General features: G+C 36.1%; 1 protein-coding gene across 1 annotated transcript; it reads left to right on the top strand.

Moving 5' to 3' along the window:
- Positions 1–855: 855 nt before the first annotated feature.
- LOC132295124 (pentatricopeptide repeat-containing protein At1g08070, chloroplastic-like) lies at positions 856–4,378 on the top strand. The gene is made up of 2 exons (XM_059793239.1): positions 856–2,609; positions 2,832–4,378. Exon 1 carries the CDS (start codon positions 960–962, stop codon positions 2,583–2,585), a length of 1,626 nt encoding a protein of 541 aa, XP_059649222.1. The 5' UTR covers positions 856–959; the 3' UTR covers positions 2,586–2,609; positions 2,832–4,378.
- The last annotated feature ends 11,735 nt before the right edge of the window (positions 4,379–16,113 follow it).

Genomic DNA, 16,113 nt, shown 5'->3' with positions numbered 1-16,113 from the left:
GAATGGCACCATTTTCACTACTTGGTGCAAAATTTCAAGCATTTACCAACGGGCAGTGCAAAAGTTTAAGCACTTACTAACGGGCCAGTGGCTTAGCGGTATCAACTTTTTACTAAGAGCTCAATGGTTTAAGTTTAAATATTTTTTAAAAAAAACCTCCAATTATGAATGGCACCATTTTCACTACTTGGTGCAAAATTTCAAGCATTTACCAACGGGCAGTGCAAAAGTTTAAGCATTTACTAACGGGTCAGTGGTTTAGCGGTATCAACTTTTTACTAGGAGGTCAATGGTTTAAGTTTCAGAATAGATAAGTGTGTGTGAGTACCAATTAAAAAAAAAAAAGAGAAGAAAAAAAAAAAAAAAAATTGAAGCACTTCTTTTAATACATTATTTTTAATATTAACTTATAAAATGAATGCATAAGTTTTCTATTTTGAGGTTTTTTTTTTAAATAACAAATCTCTTAAGAAGATAAAAAAAATTGCGCGAGTTTCTTGGTAAGATAATAAAAAGCAAAATAAAATTAGAGGAGGACCAAGTAACACTTCCAATTCAAAAGAGGGAAAGAGAGAAGAAAATTAAGCGCGAAATCAATTTTAAGTACTGTGGATCACTGATGTTCATTACCAGATCAGTGCACTTCTTTTAAGTACACGTTGTTGAACTCTTTGTTTCCTAAAGATTAAACAAAGTTGTAGCTTTCGAGTACAAACATAGCACTCATGACCTGAAGGTCATTCATTCTCTGCTAGATAAAAATTGCAAAGATACTCGTCAATTTTGTCCCAAAACCCTCTCACAGACTTGTTGAAGAGCGGTTGATCTCACTCATACACCAGTCATGTAAGAACCCAAAACAGCTTTATCAGATACAAACCCAGATAATCACTCACGGTTTCCAAGACAACCAATTCTTAGCTTCTAAACTCGTATCAGCATGTGCCGGACTGAAGAAAATGGCTCATGCCCGCCTTGTGTTCGATCAAATTCCCGACCCAAATATAGCGGTTTGGAACACAATGTTCAAAGTGTATGTCCAGAACGAGCTCTACAAGGAGGTGGTACTTTTGTTTAATCACATGATGAAGAGGATGGATATAACAAGACCCGATTGTTTCACATTCCCTATGGTTTTGAAGTCTTGTGTAAAGTTATCATTGGCCTTGCAAGAAGGCGAAAAATTGCACTGTTTTCTATGGAAGATTGGTTTCCAATTGAACCCATTTGTGGGAACCAATTTGATTGAGTTGTATTCAAGTGGAGGAAGAATTGGGTGTGCTTATAAGATGTTTGGTGAAATGATTGTGAGAAATGTTGTTGCGTGGACTTGTATGATTAGTGGGTATATTTCATCCCATGATGTAGTTTCTGCAAGGAGGCTTTTTGATTTGGCACCAGAGCGTGATATTGTACTGTGGAACATTATGGTTTCCGGGTACATTCAATGTGGGGACATGGTGGCTGCTCGGAAGCTTTTCAATGTGATGCCGAACCGAGATTTGATGTCTTGGAATACTTTGTTGAATGGTTATGCAAACAATGGGGATGTTAAGGGGTGTGAGGAATTTTTTGAGGAGATGCCTGAGAGAAATATCTTTTCTTGGAATGGATTGATTGGAGGGTATGCTCATAATGGCCAGTTCTCCGAAGTTTTGGGTGCTTTCAAAAGGATGCTAAGTGAGTCTGCTGTGCATCCTAATGACGCTACACTTGTGACCGTGTTGTCTGCTTGTGCAAGATTAGGAGCTCTTGATTTGGGTAAGTGGGCTCATGTCTATGCAGAGAACAATGGTTATCAAGGAAACATTTTTATTGGCAATGCCTTGATAGATATGTATGCAAAATGTGGGATTATAGAGAATGCAATTGACGTATTTAATGGCATGGTAACAAAAGATTTGGTATCTTGGAATACCATTATTAATGGCTTAGCATTACATGGGCGTGGGGATGATGCTTTGTGCTTCTTTTCTCGCATGAAGAGTGCCGGAGAGAAACCAGATGGAATCACTTTTGTAGGCATTTTATGTGCTTGTTCTCATTTGGGTCTAGTTGATGATGGATTTTACTACTTTCATTCAATGATTGATGAATATTTGATCATGCCTCAGATTGAGCATTATGGTTGTATGGTTGATCTTTTGGCTCGAGCTGGCCTTTTAGACCAAGCCGTGGATTTCATTAGGAAGATGCCTATGCAAGCAGATAGTGTTATTTGGACTGTTTTACTTGGGGCATGCAGGATCTACAAAAACATTGAATTGGCTGAACTGGCTCTTCAACGGCTCACTGAACTTGAACCAAAAAACCCTGCAAATTATGTCATGCTTTCAAATATTTATGGGCATGCCCGAAGATGGGGAGACGTGGCACGATTAAAAGTTGCAACGAGGGATACTGGGTTTCAGAAATTGCCAGGATGTAGCTTGATTGAGGTTGATAATAGTGTCGTTGAATTCTATTCCTTGGACGATAGGCATCACAAGACAGAGGAGATATTTGGTGTGTTGAGAGGGTTGATGAAGTCATTAAAATCATCTGAATATGTCCCAGACCTTTTGGAGCTCAGGCAGGAAATTTAGATGAAGAAAGATATGCTAGCATTGGTAAGAAACAAAATTTCACATTTTCCATACAATACTCTTTTGTTTCTATCAATTTGGCCTTCTCTGTCCGATCAATGTTGAAGATTCACACGAAATTACTTTGATTTTTTCTTCATATGAAAGAAAAACGGAGTTCCTCATGACCTGATACATGAAATTTAACACGATCAGCAAAAATCTTAACCTTGATGTATGAGGATTCCATTTGTCTTGATTTTCCAGGGCTTGGACTTGGCAGGCTCCTCTTTTCAGGAGAGAATACGAGTATCTCAATACTTTAATGCTCCTGTAATATTGATGACATAATTGTATGACCGACTGATTAAATGTTGACATGTATTGATAGAACTCACTGAAGTAAATGCATTTTTACGGGTCGATGACACCGGTATCACCGGTGCAGAAAAGTCTTCCTCCTGAACCACAGGTTATGTCTTCTGATCTGAACCTTGACGGACTTTGTTGGGCTGTTCTTCTTAACGGAGTTAAAAGAGATTTTGCTTGAAGAATTATCTAATCCAGCTCACGGATTGACATTGGAGCTCAGGACTAAGAAATATGATGTAAGTTCTTCTAAAGTTAAATGATAGATTTTAGTCAATATATGAGCGTTTTTGCGAGTGCATGTCAATTATTTTCGTCATTTATCATAATTTTGATTCTGATATGTTCTTTATTTTACTTATTTACATTTGAAAATAATTCCCTATATTCTTTAAAGAACTAGCTGAATTATATCAGATTTACAAATAACCCCATTTCCATCATTTAGTTTTGAGCATTAGCAGTAAAGTTACATAATTTACTCTTATGGAATAAAAATGAAAAAAATCAAATTAAAAATATTTTTGAAAAAGATGTTCAAAATGAACATATCTTGAAAATGATAAGTGCGTACGCTCCTCAAGGAGTATTAGACGGCACTGCAAAGAAACTCTTTTGGAACTCATTAGAGGAATTGATACAATCTATGCTTCGTCGTGAAGGTATATTTGTAGGCGGTGATTTCAATGGACATGTAGGTGTTGATAGGATAGGATATACACGAATCCATGGAGGGTATGGTTTTGGAGAGCCTAAATGCTTTAGACCATATGACTTAGTAATAGACAACAGTTTCTTTCAAAGTATGTGACTTGGTAATAGATAACAGTTTCTTTAAAAAAACGATAGAGAATCTAATAACATTTAAAAGTAGAATAAGTAAAATACAAATTGATTATTGCTTGTACAGAAGAAGAGAATGAACCTCATGTAATGATTATAAAGTGTCCTGAGAGAGCCTCACAAACAAACATCGCATACTAATTATAGACATATTAATTAAAGGGTTTAAGTACAAAAAAAAAAAAAAAAAAAAAAAATTAGAACAAAAAAATTAAGTGGATCTAATTTTTTTTTTTTAAGTAAAAATGTATTAGAAAGCATTCAATAGGGGAACGCATCCCAAGAGTTATACAAAAAATCGATAAAAAGGGAAAGGGGAAAACCTATTGGCCCAAAGGCCCCAAAAAGTCCATGATCTCATCTAAGGATATACAATCTCTCCCCATACTCCAACTAAAAAGAAAACAAATAATAGAAAACTTCAACACCCCAATGGAGATTTCCTCCCCATCAAAAGAAGGGGGTCACCTTCCAAAAATCGCGAACATGTGCTCTATCCCTTTGGCCCTTCTAAATATCAATCAAGTCCCTTGAGGTCCGTGGCATAACCCACTGGACGCCAAAAAGACCCAAAATAAGACTCCAACAGTCATGAGCCATAGGACAATGCAAGAGGAGGTGATCCACAGACTCTCCATCATTCAGACACAGACAACACTGGTTGACAATGACTTGTCTTCTCTTTCTCAAATTGTTAGTCAAGATCTTACCCCAAGCAGCAGTCCACACAAAAAAGGCCACCCTAAGAGGAGCCTTCGATTGCCAAATCGTTTTCCACGGGAAAGTGGTACCATGAAACCTGAAAGATAGAAAAAGAAGGACCAGACCTGAAAAGTCCCCTGCGAAGAAAGCACCCAAGTCGAGGAATCCGAACCAGTGTCATCCAACTCATGTCTATACAAAAGGTCCAGCAAACCAGTGATGTCATCCAACTCCCAATCCTGAAAGAATCGCCGGAACTGCACATCCCAAAACAACCTATCGCTATCAAAACGATAGCAGTCAGCAACCAAAACATGTTTATCAACAGCAATCTTAAACAACCTTGGGAACAAACAAGATAAAGGACGGTCCTCGCACCAAGGATCCTCCCAAAAATGAACATCTTTTTCTCCCGAACTCTGAATCTAATATACTTAGAGAACTCATCCTAACCCTTCCCAATGGATTTCCACACCCCCACGCCGACAGCAGATCTGACCGGCCTAGCTGCCCATCCCCCTCTCTCCTCCCCAAACAGACATGAAACAACCTTCCTCCATAATTTATGTCTTTCATTGCTGAATCTCCATAACCACTTGCCTAGGAGTGCTCTGTTAAAGGGGGCCAATCTCCCCTAACTTAAAGGCCTGCAAACCTACTCTCACCGGACAAGATGAAATTTAAACTCCTCCCCCCGACTGCCCCATAGGAAGTTTCGTTGAAGCATCTCAAGTCTTCCAACAATAGAAGAGGGGATCTGGAAAAGCGAAAGAAAATAAGTTGGAAGATTGAATAAAGTGCTCTTCACCAAAGTAACTTTTCCTCCCTTCGAAAGATATTGTTTTTTCCACCCAGCCAACCTTTTCTCGAAAAGCTCAATCACTGGGTCCCAACTTCCCACCCTCCTTGACGAGACACCCAGCGGCAAGCCCAACTAAGAAATAGGGAAGGAGCTCGTCCCACACCCTAAAACAGCTGCAAGAGAATCAACCTCCTAAACCTCCCCTACAAGGACAAGCACACTCTTTCCCACATTAACCTTCAACCCAGAAACAGCCTAAAAGCAAACCAGTACATGTCTCAAATATCTCAATTAGGACACCTCTGCCTCATAAAAAACCAGAGCGTCATTCACGAAAAGCAAATGAGAGATCTTAACTGATATGCTGCATCTAAACCTGTCAATGGATCGGATTCTGATCCGAATCCAATCCGAATCCGATTCGATTAAGCAGATATGGATTCAACAAAAAATCCGATAATCCTTTTATGATCCGAATCCAATAACCCGTTTGCTTAACAAATCGGATATGGATTTTACCGATCCAATCCGAATTAAATTTATATATATAATAATAATATATTTATATTAATATTATATATATGTGTGTGTATTAATTATACACCATTAGATTTTTTATCAGTGATTATGTACCGTTAGATCAATAGGTTGCATAATCATATTATGTAGTAGCCAATATATTAGTACCTCTCAAATAATATCTTAGACCCACCCATAGTTTTGATTATACGGTCAATATACAATAGATCTGGAGTGAAGTGAATAGAGAAAGAGAATCAAGAGTGAGGCGAAGAGAGAAAGAGATCCAGCGAAGCGACGATAAAGGGAGATCAAGCAACCAAGTGACTGAATGAGTAGAAAGAGATTCTCGATCGTACCCTCTGGTATCATATTTCTCTTATATTTTCTTTTCCTCTTTTTTTTTCTTTCTTTATTTTTATCATTCTATGTTTACATGATGCCCTAATCTGTGTTGTTTGTTTTCTCTTTTCTCTTTTGTAAAATCATTCATTCCTCTTGTTTTCCTTCTATTATTCCTATTCTTATTCTCATATACAAGTTAGAAGCCAAAAATTCCATGTTTACATGCCCTATTTTACCCTAATTTATGTTGTTCTTTTTTTCTTTTCTGTTTCATAAAATCTTGGGTTAATTACAATGACACCCCCTGAGGTTTGCCGTATTGATAGGCATATATAAGTTTGCCCTTTTTTGAACAATGAGACCCCTTAAAATTTGATAAAGTCGACAAAACACCCCCTGACACCATCTAGCACGCCTGACAGACGAAAAATGGACCAATTTGCCCTTTGACTTGTTTGTGGACCTTTATTACTTTTCATTTGAATTAATTGGACCAAACTACCCTTATTACCATTTGATGGGGAAAAAAAAAAGTCCATAACTGCCAAAACTACTGATTTGGTGCCAAAAATTCTCACAGGCATAACTACCATATTGACAAGGTTAATTACAACGGATTTTGCTATATATAATGGAACTTGCTATATATAACCTACCTTTAATATTGATGGTACTTGTAATGAATCTTGCCATATATATATACATGTCAAAATACAAATAGTGAAATAAAAGAGAAATAATACAGAAAATGGCAAGTGGAAGATTTGTTTCATTTTAAGTACAAAGTTTTGCACCAAAAATAAATAAATAAATAAAATAAAATAAAATTGGTAAGTACTTCTGTTGTCCTTTGTAACATTGTAACAACAAAAGCTTTGCACCAGGAAAAAAAAAAAAAAAAAAATTTGCAAGTAATTCAGTAGCCCATTACATAACCATCATTTAACATTAATAAAATCTTAACCTGAATAAAGTAGCATTACAGTCATTACATATCCATCATTTGACACCAAAAATTAACCAACTTTGAGGTGCAGTTAGCAACTATGTTATGCAATTAGTAACAAATGCATGTGCAATAAAACAATTGTGCAAACAAAAACTAACTTTCCAGTGTTACCCAATAAACAAAAAAACAACCCAACTCGTGTTCTTTTATGTGTCATATGTGGCATTTACAAAAACATAAACGTTACCTAACTCCCAAAAAACATGTTGTTGATTGCCAAATCCTAGTACCAGGGTGGACCAAATACTCCATCACTTGTTGAGGTTCTATTGGACTGAGTGGGTGGTGTAGTTGATGCTAATATGCTTGACTGTATGGGTTGTGCATAATTTGTAACCTACAAAAATAGAACAAAAAAATCCATCCATTTAGAAATAACATCGGAACTGAAGTAAGATATTTACAGTGAGAAAAACAAATGCAAATCAAATAAGTGCTTACATTGGATTGGGTGGATTGGCTGGCTTGTGGTGGTGCTGATGTGCCTACAACTCTACTAGACTGAGTGAGTTGTGCATAACCACTGATCTACAATTGCAAGTGTACATTAAAAAATAACTATGGCATATTAAACAAATGCAAAAGAAGAAAAATTACTCAAAATAATATGGCAAATCAAACAAGTGCAAATTAATAATCACGACAATAAATAAAGATTCTATAAAACAAGAGACAAAAGAAGAAAAATTACTCAAAATAATATGTCAACCAATGAGTAATTTAAGAAAGAAAAAATAGTTAACAAAAAATTTAAAAAGGAAAGAAAAATGAGAGAATTTTGAAAAGGAAAAAAAAATTGGATTTGATTTTAAAAAAAAAAATTGACTTTTTTTAAAGGAAATTAAACGAATTTAAAACAATCAAGGATTATTTGGAAAAAAAATTGGATTTAATATTTAAAAATTTTGACTTTTTTTAAAGGAAATTAAACGAATTTAAAATAAAAAGGATTACCTGTAAAAAAAAATTGGATTTGATTTTTAAAAAATTTGACTTTTTTTTAAAGGAAATTAAACGAATTTAAAATAAGCAAGGATTACCTGTGCTACTGTTGCTGCTGCGGCTTGACTCCTTGTCCTTGCTCCTTCACTTTTCTTTCCTCTCCTTCCTTTTCTTGAAGTTGTTGTTGAAGTTGATGCTGACCCTTGTTTTCTTTTCCTTGATCATTTGCTTTGAACTGGAGCCCTTTGACAACCCCTTTTGTTGTGTCCAGTACCTATGCATATGCTACAATGAATAATGGTAGACCTCTTACTAGCCCGTGGTTCATCAGCTTCCCTCTTTCTTTGCACTCTAGGTCTTCCTGCAGGCCTTTTTAGAATTGGAGGAAGCAAATCCTTCTTAGATACTTCATCCCATAAAGTCTCATGGTGCATGGGATATATAATATTTTTGTAAGCTTTCACATAAGTGTACCTACTGAAGAATTCGTGACAATACTCCTCAATATTCTCTCTTCTCCATGTAATACATATTGTTGCATGCTTACATGGCACACCAGTGAGTTGCCACTCCCTGCAACAACAAGTTCTGCTCTGAAGATTGACAATACATTTGAAGGTATTTTCCTCTGTTACCTCATAGAAGTCACCACCTGGCCAAATCAATTGACATGTTTCTGCCTTTTCAATAACTAAATTCAACTTGATTCTGATTTTTGGGATTGCAAAATTATCCCAAGTAGCAGATTTCTGAAATCTTTTAGAGAATTTGCTCATAAGCTTAGTTCTTATACCCTCAAACATAGCAGTTATAGGTTTTGCCCTCACCTTCTTAAGCCATGAGTTTAATGACTTAACTGCATTATTTGTCAGAAAATCACACTTCTGTCTCTCATCAAACCTATGCCTTGCCCATGTTTTAAGTGGATGGTTCATCAACCACTGCCATGCTTCTGGACAATTATTTTGTATCTTTGCCATAGCATTATTGAATTCCAACTCTCTATGAGCCCTAGCTGCCATCCAAAATAATTTTCTATACTTAACACCAGGATATAATGTTCTAAAGTTAGCATAAATATGCCTGCAACACCTTCTATTAAGAGCATGAGGATATACCTTATCCACAGCTGGAAGTATTCCTTTTTGACCATCAGTCATTATTACCCAAGCCAAATTCCCACATGTGTCACCAGTGATTTTGTGTAGATGTTCCAAAAAACACGTCCAACTTTCTTTGCTTTCAGACTCCACTACTGCAAATGCAAATGGGTATAACCCATTATTCCCATCCAGCCCCACTGCACTAATTAAAATACCACCAAATGGACCTTTCAAAAAACAACCATCCAGACCAATAAATGGTCTACAGCCATCCCTAAAGCCATTTAATACTGCTACAAATGATAAAAACATTCTTATAAACCTTGGTTCCTCTTCTTGTGAATGCTTTATAAACACCAAACTCCCAGGATTGGTTTTTTGAATCTCAGCTGCATATTTCCACAGTTTGGAAAATAAATCAGCATGGATTCCTTCATTTTTTTCTAAAGCTTTCTTTCTAGCCCTCCTCAAACATGCCTCACTTACTTCCACCTTAAAGTGATCTCTAACTTCTTGTTCCAACTTCTCTAAACTGATGTCAGGTTGATTTCTAAATTTGTTAACAAGTTTGTTTGCTATAAAAGTAGAAGTGACCACCTTGTTCTTAGTGGTTCTAATGCAAGTGTGTTCTGGACCAATTGTCTTAACCTTATAGGTAACTTGGTCTTTCAATACTGTTGCATGGATTCTCCAATGACAACCTGGGTTCCCACAATGACTAGTCACTCTAATTCTTTCATTCTTCTTCATCACCAATTTGAAACCCTTTTGAACTGAATAATCCTTCAACATGGTCCTGAAGTGATTGATATCATCAAACAAATGATCCTTCACAAATTTAATCTCTCCATTAGCACCATACTTGAACATTATCCCCTTGATGTGTTGATGCACAGAACCTTTCATTTCATCACCACTTTCTCCACTAAATTCAGCACTATCACTATAATTTGATAAATCTCCACAACTATTATCAGAACTGTCACTTTCTAATTCAATATTATCCCAATCATGTGCCTCATTTCCCTCATTCCAGTCCTCATTATCATCACTGTTTGAGAAACTGTAATTAGATTTCTGAGAATCATCATTGTCTTCATCTTCCCCCTCACTGTCTTCATCTTCCCCCTCAGAATTTTGTAGTGGGCAGTGACTGTCTAAATCAATTGGAACACCCCCTTGTCAATAAATTCAACAATTATATCTATCTCTCTAACATCTGAGTTCATTTCAAACATAATGATCATATCATCATCCCCATTTAATAACAGTCTACCATAATTCCTAGGAAATTTGTAAAATATATTCACTGCCATACCAGTCTAATTAACATTTCTAAGCATAAATGCATAAGCAGATGAATACAAGTCCAAGAAACTATATCCATTTGGATTTATCCCATTCAACACATGTATGTGACCATCAAAATTAAGTAGGAGATCATGGACTTTGTCATTACCCATCTGCAACTGAGAAAAAACATTAATACAAAATAGGTAAAGAAATTGTAATGCAATATGCATAAGATAGGATTGAATCTGTTCATGTTAACCAGAGCGGAACCCATGGTCCGTCATACAATTAACACAAACAGACCAATCACTAGTGTTGCAGAAGTCACTAACATGCAAACTTATACCACATAATCTTATTAATTTGTACAAGTATATCAGCATAACCCCCAAATAATAACAACAATTTTATAATAAAACCCTCAAACATAAATTAATAACAAATTGAACATAAAACTCTCAATCAGAAATCTTAAATGTTACAAAAAAATTTAAAAAATAATAAATTAATAATATAAATATAAAAAAAAAAACGCTTATAAAAAAACCATATATGCAACTAATTTCATGAAATAACAACAAATTAATAAATAAAAAAAACCAATTAGAAAACTCTCAATCACAACACAAACCCCCCAAAATTTGAACGATTGATTACACCAACCAACCAACCTTGGCGTTCATGAAAAAAAAAAAAAAAAAAAATGCTCAATCACAACACAAACCCCTCAAAATCCAAACAGTTGATTACACCACCAACCATCTTCAGTGTTTATGAAATAAGAAATTTATGTAAAAATAAAAAATAAAAATAAAAATCATTAGAAATCCCTCAATATCTAAAGTTATATAACAAAGAAGCACAAAGTCACCATATATGCCGCAGAGGAAAGATTAGATCACTTACATCGAATGTAAAGAACAGAAAAATGAACAACACGACACAAACCACCAAGAATCCGAACTGTTGATCACACCAAGCAACTAACTTTAGCGTTCCAGAAATAAATGTTACATTTTTGGAGCAGATAAATAGTGAGCGAAATCGTGATAGAGAAATGAAAGGAAAAAAAGGTAAAGCCTTTGGTTTTCTTTCAGATAAACAGTACTGAGAGAGATTGTGATCGTGATAGAGAAATTGAGAAGTTTAGCGAGACCGACAAAGGTGAAATAAATGGGGTAGGTGGGTGGGTAGTAGCTAGCGCCAAATGGCGCCATTTTGTGTGGCTAATATTAACTGAGGCGTATATTAGACATTTTGCCACGCATAATATTTTAGGATAAAAGTGATTTAAATATTCAGGGGCAATATTGTCTTTTCGCAACCAATAAGGCCTTGTTTGGATTACAAAACTGACAGGGGGTCTCATTGTTCAAAAAAGGGCAAATTTATATATGCCTGTTAATACGGCAAACTTCAGGGGGTGTCGTTGTAATTAACCCTAAAATCTTTTAGCTATTTTATTTTGTTTTCCTTCTATTATTCTTTTCTCTCTCAATTTGAATTTTATTACATTGTCTGGTATAATATTTTCATAATTTTATCTCTATAAACTGTCTCTCTCGAATTTATTTATTTATTTATTTCACGTTTCCTATCTAATTAATGAATAATGTGGTTGTAGTATTTGCTTAATTTGATTTTTCTCTCTCAATTTGATTTTTTTTTTTTTTTTTTTCAAGTTTACAAGAAAATTGATTGGTGATTTGTGCAAGTGTGTAGTTACATAATCGGATGGGACTATTGGATCGGACATCTGATAATCAAATAAATCGGATATGGATTGACTCAATAAAAATTCATTGGATTGTCAGACCGGATCGGATCACTTATTATGCTTATTGGATTCGGATCGGATTGACCATGATCCGGTTCGAATCCGATCCGTTGATAGGTCTAGCTGCATCTGGACCAATCTTGAAGCCCCATATGAGCCCCAAGACCACAACCCTCCTCATCAACCTACTAAGAGACTCCATAAAAATAATGAACAGGAAAAAGGAAAGAGGGTCCCCTTGCCTTAAACCACGAGAACTGCCAAAAAAAACCCGGAAGGAGACCCATTAACCAACATAAAAAATTTGACAGACAAAACACAAGTTTCAATCCATGTCCTCCATCTCTCTCAAAAACCCATCCTCTCTAACAGATAAAATAAAAAATTCCAGCAAACATGATCATAGGCTTTCTCGATATCCAACTTACACAGAACTCCAGGAACCCTATTATTAAGCCTAAAATCCACACATTCACTGGCAATAAGAGTAAAGTTTAGGATCTGTCTAGACTCTGAAATGACTCTGTCCAGAACCTCCCTCAATCTTAACGCAAGGACTTTAGCGATAAGCTTATACATACACCTAATCAGACTAATAGGGCTAAAGTCCTTTACGTCAGAAGCTCCGCCCTTCCTAGGAATAAGAGCAATAAAATAAGTATTCAACGACTTTTCGAACCTCCCATTAGAATGGAACTCATGAAAAGTGCCCATAACCTCCTATCTAACCACCTCCCAACTCTCCAAAAGAAATCTCATTGTGAAGCCATCCGGACCTGGAACCTTGTCACCATTACAACTCTTCAAAGCCATCAAAACCTCCTCCTCCGTAAAGGGGCTCTCTAACCCATCCCTATCCTCAATTGAAATAGAATCAAAGTGAAGACCATCAAGCCGTGACCTCCAACGTAAAGGCTTTGTGTATAACTTCTGATAGAAAGAAACGATCCCCGTAGGCACCTCCTCCTAAGAAATTAACGCCGTTTCGTCCACACACATCCGCCCAATATGGTTGCCCCACTTATGAGCATTAACAGTTCAATGAAAAAACTTTGTATTACGGTCTCCCTTTTTGAGCCACAAGGCCCGAGATTTCTGTCACCACAAGATTTCCTCCATAACCGCAATCTCAACACATTTTGCCTGACAAGCTACTCTCCTATTACGTTGAAGCTCAACAAGACCACCCACCGCTTCCAATCTATCAATCAGAATTAAAAGATAGTAAAGCGACCGCGTTTAAAGAACATATATTAAGGGAAAAACGATCTGATTGGAATGCTCATAAATAACTTGTGGGTCAAAATGACAAATTATATTAGGAATATGGTGAAAGAAATTTTGAGTGAAACTAAAGGAAAGAAGTTTATTAAGAAAGAGACGTGGTGGTGGAGCGAGGAAGTGCAACAAATAATTAAACAAAAGAGAAAAAGTTTTAAAGCATGGTAAAAAGAAAAAGAAAAGTAAACTACAAGAATACTTACACATAATAAACTTAGGGGTAAATTACATTGACCTCCCCTAAGGTTTGACAAAGTACACACAGGTAAACCGTTCAACGTTTATTACTTTGACCTCCCTTGAGATTTGGTGTATGTGCTCAACGACACCCTTAGCATTTTATTTCTGGCAAATATGTTGCCTAAATTTTATAAAATGACAATTTTGTCTTTCCCTTGTATAAATGCAATATAATATATTATTATAATATAAGGGCATTTCTGACTTTTCACACTCAAAGTCACTTTTCGGACGTCGACAAATGGGTTTAGCAGATATCAAAGTAATAAACATTGAATGGTTTACCCGTGTGAATTTTGCCCAAATCTTAGGCGAGGTCAGTGTAATTTATCCTAAACTTAAAGGTGAAGTAAAGAAGTTGGTAAGTAAAGCTAGACAAAGCTCACTAAATGCCTTGAATAAAAAACTAGGCACGGAAAAGAGCGAGAAAAATATTTATAAATTACTAAAGAATTGAGATAGATCAACTAAAGACCTAAACCAATTAAATGTATTAAGGACATAGATAACACAACATTAGTCAAAGATTATGACATATTAATTAGATAGAATGTTTATTTTCAAAATCTAATTAAATGAGGACTACCCTCGAGAAGAAGTAAAAGGAAATGACTTAACATAGGAATGATAAATAAAACAACCAACAAAGGAAATGTAAGAATTGAGTGGCTAACAAAGATGTTTAATAACATCCTAAAACAAGGCATGATGCAATATGGGTGGGGAAAAAAAATATAATAGTACCGATTTACAAAAACAAAAGGGAGCAATAGATGAATTAAAGTCATGAGTTATAGAATGAAAATATGGGAAAGGGTAATAGAATAAATACTAACAAAGGAATTCATGGCAACAAGACTTACATATATTTTTGGGCAAATTTCTCAAAACCCTCGTTACTTTCAAAAAATGATCATAAAACCCTAACCGGTTTTAAAAATCCCCAACAATATAACAACGTTATCATTTTACCCCAATTCTATCAATTAGCCGTTAAAGGTATGTGAAGTGGCTAAATTACCCTTATGATGTTCCACTTTATTTAAAAAACCAAGAAATTATATTTTTCAAATTACAATATTACTCTCTTTGACTTTTGGCGTTCAACGGTTCACAACTCGTCTCTTTCCGGTACCTCTCGCCGGAAAATGCTATAGAACTGTCACAAATCCGCCACAAATCCGCCATTTTGGATAACCCCAGTAATCAAATTCCATCAAACTCGAAAACCCATCTTCAAACCCCAGCTAGACCTAAACTAAACCCTAATTTTTCTTCTTCCACCCTCTTTTTCACATACATATCCCTAGCTAAACCTAAACTAAACCCTAATTAATATATATATATATATATATATATATATATATATATATATATATATATATAAATACGTTCCCTAACCAAACTTTGTTTCAACCACTTACCAAAACCATCTCTTGCTGGGCTAAAACACAAAGGCAAAAACTCATTCGTATCACACCGAAATGTAGACTTCTCAAAGTGATCCACCAGTGCCTCCTTCCCCTGCCAATTAACCATTTTAATTACTATATATTGTGTGTGTACATATAAATATGTTAAAATTTCATCGTCAGGACCATCGTCTCCACGCCTGAGTTGTAGAAACTAGAAGCCGCAGCCGCAGCTGCAGCTCAAGACCAGCCGCCGGTAGATCTCCCGAAGCGGACTCCAGTGGGCAGAGCTAGGGTTCACATCGCCAACCCAAAGGAGGCAATCGAGGTCTTTGTCGATGGCTATCCTATCAAAATCCCCAAATGCATGACCGTGGTACAGGCCTGCGAGGTCGCCGGCGTCGACATTCCCCAATTTTGTTACCACAGCCGCCTCTCCATCACCGGCAACTGCCGTATGTGCCTCATCGAAGTCAAGAAGTCGCCCAAGCCAGTCGTTTCTTGCGCCATGCCTGCCTTATGCGACTGCTTCTGAGGGTAAAAGTGAGTTGGCAGTGGACGACGGTGATTAGGTGGCAAAGATGGCAGCTAGTAGAGAGAGAATGAAAAGGAGGGAAGGGTAAGAGTGAATAGGGTTTTACAATCAATAAATTTCAATTGTGATTTGGTTTGCAATCAATAAATTTCAATTGGGTTGCAACATGCGTGATTGAGTCTCTGTAAATTTAATAGATTTATCAAGTGTGATTGGGGATGGAGGAGTTGGCAAGATAGATTCATCGCCAATTTGAAGGTATGATTGGAATTAGCCCATTGGAAAGCCTCATATCTTTCCTCGTCTTTCACAGTCATCACAATGATCACAAAACGTTTCAAATTCTCAGAGGATGAAGAGCAATTATCAAATTATAT

Source organism: Cornus florida, unplaced genomic scaffold (genome assembly GCF_030987335.1).
Source record: "Cornus florida cultivar Cherokee Brave unplaced genomic scaffold, ASM3098733v1 CherokeeBrave_3.0.0_Hap2_Chr02, whole genome shotgun sequence".
Classification (NCBI taxonomy): Eukaryota; Viridiplantae; Streptophyta; class Magnoliopsida; order Cornales; family Cornaceae; genus Cornus; species Cornus florida.
The sequence above is the reverse complement of the archived record's forward strand: the minus strand, read 5'-3'. Positions and strand labels throughout refer to the sequence as shown.

Coding starts and splice junctions, on each gene's coding strand:
- LOC132295124 (XM_059793239.1), top strand. CDS start 960: ATGGCTCATGCCCGCCTTGTGTTCGATCAAATTCCCGACCCAAATATA.